This window comes from Boleophthalmus pectinirostris, unplaced genomic scaffold, assembly GCF_026225935.1.
Source record: "Boleophthalmus pectinirostris isolate CB_2022bp ecotype Guang Dong unplaced genomic scaffold, ASM2622593v1 HiC_scaffold_9, whole genome shotgun sequence".
Lineage (NCBI taxonomy): Eukaryota > Metazoa > Chordata > Actinopteri > Gobiiformes > Gobiidae > Boleophthalmus > Boleophthalmus pectinirostris.
Genome location: NW_026571541.1, coordinates 13,563,271 through 13,571,200, shown reverse-complemented (window position 1 = coordinate 13,571,200; position 7,930 = coordinate 13,563,271). Strand labels below are relative to the sequence as shown.

The 7,930-nt window shown below is 39.7% G+C and overlaps 1 protein-coding gene across 1 annotated transcript; it reads right to left on the bottom strand.

The window, feature by feature from the left end:
* Positions 1–18: 18 nt before the first annotated feature.
* LOC129407265 (centrosomal protein of 126 kDa-like) lies at positions 19–7,160 on the bottom strand. The gene is made up of 11 exons (XM_055147865.1): positions 7,039–7,160; positions 6,738–6,854; positions 5,403–5,548; positions 4,668–4,767; positions 4,407–4,578; positions 1,775–3,632; positions 968–1,065; positions 724–775; positions 460–648; positions 326–381; positions 19–137 (listed from the first exon to the last, which is right to left on the bottom strand). The coding sequence occupies exons 1-11, from the start codon at positions 7,068–7,070 to the stop codon at positions 60–62; spliced, it is 2,898 nt and encodes a 965-aa protein (XP_055003840.1). The 5' UTR covers positions 7,071–7,160; the 3' UTR covers positions 19–59.
* Positions 7,161–7,930: the final 770 nt, after the last annotated feature.

Below are 7,930 nucleotides of genomic sequence, written 5' to 3'. Positions count from 1 at the left end.
CTATAACACTCGGCACATGTGGGTTTGCCTAAGAGATTTGATGAAGTGCTAGAAGAAAGTCACACTCTCTTCCGATACTGAGACTGATATGCAGCAGCTTGGAGCTTTTGATGACTTGTGGCATTGAGGTCTGTTGTCTGAAAAGGTAAATACAAGTCATGGTTAGTTAAATGTAACATGCAACATTGCAACACTTTAACAGACTCAGTGGAGGAAAATCATTTATTTTTACACACCAGTGTTTTTTCAGGTTGTTAATACAATGATAAAATGATTGTGAATAGTTAAGATATAACCCTTTAATAGCTAAGATGATCACACTTACATATGGATTTTGAAAGCCAATAAAACTGTGACCCTCAGGATGTTGTTCCCGCACACCTACAAACATAAATATATTAATAATAACAATACCCAGAAGCTCTTAACCACACATACACTGAACAACTCTGTGCTCACAGTGCAGCCGGTGGTTCAGTCTGTCCAGGGATTGGAGGATTCTTTCTTCTTCCATTGAAATGGTGGTGACTCCTTGTTGGTGTCTTTGGTGCAGTGCTTTATGCCTCTGTGGGTCTTTAGTGTCCACCCAACTCTGCTGACCATCAGTCGGAATTTCATCTTTACTCAAGTGACCAAAGTGGAGCAAGTCTGAGCACAGAAAACTTTATGGTTTGAACATTTTCACATGGATTAAAAAAAAAAAGAAGAAGAAATCTGTTATACCTCCATCAGAAAAGGCAGGTTGTTTATCTGAGTCAGGCTTCTGATTGGTTGGCTGCAAAAAAAAAAAAAAAAAAAAAAAAAGTTAAATCAACTGAATATAAAATCTATATATATGTTCTATTTGAAGGCAAAAAGTGTAGAAATTCTTATATATTTTCATCAGTAAGCAGAAAATGCATTTTCAGAAGTTGAAACCATTGCATTGATTAGTGTTGCTTTGTGCGTGTCATCCTCATGCATGTACCTGAGTGGAGTAAGACAGCTTTCTTACGCCCGAAGTTGCTGAATTTTTCCGTCCACTGAGTGCACTGTCCACAACCTGCCGCCTCAGAGCTGTTTGCGCTGAAAAAGGAATATGAATGTAAACAATATAATGATAATTAAATGGGAGTGATATGGACAACAATTCACTGTGTTATTTAATTCTGTACACCACTAATATACTGTATACTGCAAACATGACATTTGGGGATGTAATGCCTTTTTTTCTATTGTACTTTGCCTTTGTCAGTTCTAAAACAATTGTAAAGGAGCCTTTTCACAAACATGACATAATTTTTTGTGTAACTCTATTAGTTTTAGACATTTTAACATGCCCTGTGGTGTGACATCTCCTGTCACCCTGCTGGACAGTCACTACAAATTTGCCATGTTAAAAAATTCAAAATTCAAAATCTATAGTGCTAGGTATGTAACTGTCCCATCTTAACATCTTTTTAACAACAAACTGGTTAAAGTTTTTCAAAATAATTGGATTTTCCAAAAATAATAAAATGATAATTATTAAATATATTCTGTAGCTTAACCCACAAGGTCTTCCTGGTGCATACATGTCAGATATGCTCCTTCTATTTTTTGTGTAATTGTCTTAAATATGTGATTTGTCACAGCTGATACCCTTTGTATTACAGCATTCAACTCCTTATGTCTTTTTTGTTAAAATCCCCCCAATTGTCTTGATGTGTGACTCTGGTAATAATCTAGTCTATTGTTATCTTTGCATTGATATTACAATATAAAGCCAAATAAAAGCAGCGAAAATATACATTACCGTCTTTAGTTGCCAGGGCAGTGCGGACTCCCAACCAGAGCTCTGAGATCTCTTCCTCTGTGGGGGTGCACTTCAAACGAGAGCTTTTTTCACTGTGCCCCATCCCTGCTCTTGTGTCGTGATGACTGAACCTGGGATTGGATTTGGTGTTGCTTTCTGGGTTTGTACATGTATACGATGGTGGATGAAAACCATGATCTGTCCTGTATTCATTTGTATACACAGGGTAACATGTCTCAGGCCCTTCCCGTTGTAAGCCATGTTCTTCTGTTGGTCTGCTGATTTTAGCATGATCGGTGCCATATGGAGCAGTGACGAACAGCCCCTTCTGCTCTTCTGTCGCCTCTGTCCGGGGAGGAGGCGGACGAGGCATCACCAGTCTCCCATGGGCCCTGGCAATCTGACTCACCTCTGTGGCAGACTGGGGTCGTATGTGAATGCCCTTTCTGGTCCTTGAGGAAACAGGAGCCGCTTCAGTGCGCTCTTTCGTACTGGCTTTAAGGCCGCTGCTCTTGTTGTTCCTCTGCTGCACCTTGACCTCATCTCCATGTTGCTGAGGCAGGCTGACTTGGACCCCAACATCTGCCCATGCGTGCCGTGTAAAGTGATAACCATTGGGGACTGCATGGGTCATACTAGGCCCCGTCTTGATGGCCCCTAAGACAGTGGTGACGCCAAGTTGGTGGTCCTCTGAATTGTTTTTAGAGTACAACAGACTGGAAGACTTGCTGCGTATTTGTTTAATGGTGTTCTGCCCTTTGTCTTCACTGTCCACATGCACCTCGTCAAACCAACGCAGTTTCTTTTTGACAGCAGTGTTGTTTTCCAAGTCCCTGTTCTTGGCTCTGGTCAGTTCGACGCTATCCCGGATTGCTAAAGCTACTTGTTTTGTAAGGGTCAGCTGCTGTCCAGAACTGCACACGCAAGCAGCATCCCCTGACATATATTTGGATTGCTTTTTTAAGATTCCTTTGATAAATTGGACCCTGCGTATTCTCTGAGAGGTTTCTGAGGACAATGGTGACAATAGCTCCTCCTTTTCACAACATTTGAGGCATTTAAAAGAATTGGGCTGATGTGTGTTAAGGCATGGATGGTGAATCAACTCTGTGTTAATTTTTTTCTTCTTCGCTTTGTCATCTGCATCTGAAGTCTTGTTGAGGTTGTTTATGGAGGCACTCAACTCTTTCCGGGAGGAGACACAGAGGTTGTCTTTTCCTGCTTGCTCAAGCGCTCCCTCTTGACAAGTGTAATCCATTGTGCAATTATTTAAAACAACATTTGGCTTGGAAGCCCCAAATAAATAGTCAGTGCTGTTGCCATTTTTGGTAGGCAAAAGGATTTCTGTAGCGGGTGGATGTTTGACTTGTCTGTCATCATTGGCCTTGGGTTGTCTCAGGTCCAGCACAGACTCTTGTTTGAGAGAGGGGGTGTCAGGTTCTGTGTTAGTGTGGGGGGTGCTGCTTAAAACAATAAGAGAGTCATTTGTACTATTTTTGGTAGACTTAACACTACAGTGGTCAGTGCTGTCAATTTTCAATGCTTTCTCATTTTTTACTATCCCCCATGAACAGTTACTAATGGCATTCTTATTTTTCAGCTGTTCATAATCTATTTGCTTTTTCAGTTTTAGCTCATGCAGTTTTCTTGATTGGGCCAACGTATCACCCATTAGTGTTTCTGTTGGATAGGCTGGTGGCTGAAAGTGCTTCTTGAAGTCCGAAAGGCACTTGTCTGTGTCAAGTAAAAAGGCTGGAGACAAAGAGTGAAGATATTTAGTCCCATTCTTTGGTTCCTCAGAATCCAGGCTGTCCTTACTGAAGATGCTTTCAGAATTAATGGAGTCAGAAAGGGAGTCCTGAAATACAGAGGGTATGGAGAGGAATATAAAATGCTGAAATAAAAGGGCAAATGTGTGTTGTCAGGTAAGTAAGAATTTATGTTACTGCTCAAGGCCTTTAATACAAGCTAAGAGCAAAAGACACACTGGTGCCCTCTAGTGGTTGATTCAAGAAATGTATGTCTTTTTTTTTTTCTTTCTTTCTTTTTTTTTTTTTAACTTATAACGAGGTAGAAATTGTGTCCAAAAAAGGATGCATTTAAAATTCTTTCTAGTGTTATCAGAAGTATTTAAGATAGACTTTTGGAATTTTCGAATTACAATTCCTTCAAATACCACTGCAGGTACAAGTAGTATCTATGCATATTCCATAAGGACTTTTATGGTACCGCAGGCTACCTCTACCTTCTATTTCACACACACAAAAAATTGTAGTCTTTAAACTGATAACCGGCCTGAAATGTTGGAAACATACTGTACAAGGAAGCTATAATTCCAGCTATAGTCCTGCTGATCCAATATTATAATTTCTTACCCATTGTGAATGCAAAAAACTAAAATTAATGGACAATGATTTTTTGTTTTTGTTTTGTTTTTTCTTTTTGTTACCATCTTCTAGAGATATTAGCTATGACAATGATGTAAAGTGCGTTTTATCAAGAAGGGATGGAATTATATATTGATAGCAGTAAAATAGATTTGGCGTTTGAAAATATTACTATACTAAACTGCCTCCAGTCACTTTTTCAAATGGCACTTATCTGTTTTTGCAAATAAAACAACTTAGCTTACCCGTGGACTGCTGTCATTTGGTTTCTCCTGGATTTCACGTGTGTTTGGATTGTTTCTAAGTGAAACAAAACTTTTTTCCTGAAACAGTTCGGTGTAGGCCTCCATTGCAGACAGGGCATGCCAAGGGGAGGATTTCCCTTTTGAGGTTGTTTTGGGAGACGGAGTGTGACTTCTATAAAAGAGAGCCCAAGACAAGTTAGATCACTGTAATATGAATAAGAAGCTTGTCAAGTCAAGTCTGTAACTTCTGTAACTGTTTACCTGCTTATGGATGCAAAAGAGGACTGACTGTTATCAGAATGTAAGCTTCCTCGGATGTGGTTAAGTGCATCTTCTAGAGTTGGGACATTCTTTTTAGTAGCTATAATACACAAGGACAACATCAGTAACAAATTTTAGAAATGAGTTACAGCTAGTGTTACCATACGAAAATTGCTTTGATTTGAAAACTAAGGAAAGGGCTCAACAATGATGAAAAAACACACATCCTAGAATAACAGAATGTAATTTTCAGCATAAAATAATAGAGCTTTCACTAGCTAGGACCATGCCAACAATGACATAGTGTGAAGAAGTTTATTGATAATGTACAAAGCGGGGCAGAGATGGCTGGGTTGAGACTATGGGTGGGGGCTCCGTCTCAATCTGCAATTGGCCCATTTGAAACGGGACCCCCCTTGTAAGGGTCTTATGACTGAAAGACAAAATAGGGGATGGGAGGGTGGGGTCGAGTTAGCCGAGACAAACGGGGATGATGGGAAAGGCTGCTACATATAGGCTTCTGGGAAATTAGAGTCATGGTTGAGGTGAGTTGTGGTTCGCTGGTGAGAGGAGAGGGCGGCTGAGGCATGGTCTCCTGAATCAAGATTACTTTGAAACTGTTCAGCATCGATAGGCTACTTTTTAAATTTTAAAATTTTCAATATTGGTTTGAATATCAATTAGTATCAGATTTTTGATACTTTTGACGAACCCAAATTGCAGCATATTACTAACATTGTCTGCGCCTTTGAGAGAGAGGTAGATGTGCTCTTTGAAAGCGCTCTGTAGCCTCTTGTACTTTCTGTCTTCGCTGCTGTAGTGCATTTTCTCTTATGCGCTGCTCATGGACATCCCATTGTTTCCGTCTCTCCTCCAATGCCCTGAGTCAAAAACATAAGCACCCAGAAAATACTTTAACTGATTAAATTTTGCTAACTTGAAACATGAGACAGTTCCTAGAGATACTTTCGAAACACTCATTAATAAATTACAGGTGGCAGTCACAGACATAGATGAGAGAGGAAGATAATGTTATTTCACAGGGTCATGAACAAGCACTCTATTACTGGGTCTCAAGTGTTCCGAAGTCTAGTTTTTAAAGGTCCTATATTACGCAAAACTGACACTTGTGAGGTTTAAGCCATGTTAGAATGTTATTTCATCTTCAAAAACATATCTGGAGTTGTGTTTTCTTTCAATCGTACATTGTTGAGTAACTCTTTATTATTATTGGTCTACATATTCAAAGTTCATAATGCTCTGTTCCACCTAGTGATGTCATTTTCACAGCTACCTTTTACCCTTTTTTTTACTACAAATTGGAAATTCAAAGGCTGAAATGATCCAAATGATTCTACTGAAAGTGTATGGAGTTTAAAAACATAGTGGAGCACTTCCTGTATCACCCCATGGCATTATAAGGTGGAACAGAGTGTTTTCTTTTGTCTAATATGCAGGGTTTGTGTTTTAAACATGTGTGAATGAAACAAAACACAACTCCAGCTATGTTCCTGATGAGGAAACAACATTATAACACAGATCAGAAAATAGCATAATATGGGTTATTTAATAACAAACTACAAATTCAACATGACTTAACATTCAGATTAATTCCAGTGAACCTTAAATATTAAAATTCACATCAGATGACATTCAGTGTTGCATTTTAAATCAAATTAATGATGAATTAATTATGCAACAAGTTTTGAAAAAGACTGATGTGTTATTCTCAAAAGTAGCAGATGTGTGCATACTTTCAACAGCACATTCAGTTTGGTTGCTTAATTCCAGTCATATTCACCATGAACCCTGCAGCCCTGCACATACCAGCCAGTGTCTCTCTCTGCTGTGGCCTCCAGTTACCTTGAGAACAGCAGATCTATTTCAAGTTCTAGACTGCAATCCTGTCAAGCTCTCTTTTGCCTCTCAAAGGTGTTAAACCAGGACAGGATCATAAACTGTCTGCTTGCCCGTTTGCAAATATATTGCGAAATTCAGATGTGTGCATTTTTATAGATAATGACAAGGACAGGTAAATAAATAAAATAAAAATAAAATGAAAACACTGACTTCTTGCGCCGTTGGGTTTCCAGGAAGAACTTGCGCGCCCTCGCTCTGCACAGCTTCTGCTCTTCAGCCAAAAACTGTTTCTCCTTCTCCAGGTTCCCATTGATTAATCTAGAAGTTCTGGGGGAAAACATGCTAAAGAAAATGTCCTCAAATGAACTTGATACATTGGCTTCAACTACAGCGAATATCGCTTTTTTTTTTTTTTTTTTTTTTTTTTTTTTTTTTACATTTCAAAATTGTTACGTCAGACATTATTTATAAAACGGGAGCAACTTGTGTACTTATGCGTAATGGAGGATACGAGTAGAAAAAGTTCTCATCCAGAGCTTTCATCCTTCAAAGCGACAGATATCACGTCGGACGGTATGCTAGTTATTTTAGCTTTAACTTGCTTCTTTAGCCAGTGGTCACTGGTCACTGCACGCCTTTTCATTCAACATCAGTCCCCGCGTTGGATAAGTTTGGCAGCGTATAAAGTACAAACATATAAACTGTTCACTGTCTGAGCTGATTCCTCTCTGTGTACACTCCTCCGTGTTAGCAACCATCGACGCACTTCCTTGACAACGGCGATGAGGCGTAATCCCGACCACTAGAGTGCGCCCATGGCACCCAGGCGACACCTAGAAAACCTGCAGACACGCAGAAAAGGCACAACAATGGAAGACTGTTAGGGTGCATATACAGTCTATGGGTACATGCGAGGCTTTTTCACTGCAGCAGCAACAGCTACAAATAACTAATTGTCTTAAAGGTGCACTATGTTATCTGTTTTAGTGTTGGATATGCTACACGCTCTTCTCCATGGAGATGAACATTGGCTATTGTTTTTCGTCGGTTTCTTACGTTTTTTGCTCTGTGTCAAGCTCAGCTGACTTTTCCGTTAAGCGATATTTGATTTTCGATTTGTGATTTGCGATTTGCCTACTCTTATAATCTCCCCGAGGCCAAACAAAGCTTTGAGTTAAAGCCCACAAAGCTTTGAAGTTTAGCTTTGAGTTCCGGAGTTGCCATGGTAACAAGGCTTTATGGAACTTTACATGTATGATGTCATCGGCGCCGTGAACCTGATGGAACTGGGAGGTTTTCAGGTTCTAGAATGAGATGATGTCATACTCCCAGACGGGGCAAGAGCCACGTTTCCCTGTTGACTGAGGCCGAGTGTTGTTAAGAAGTCACTGATATGAGACAAA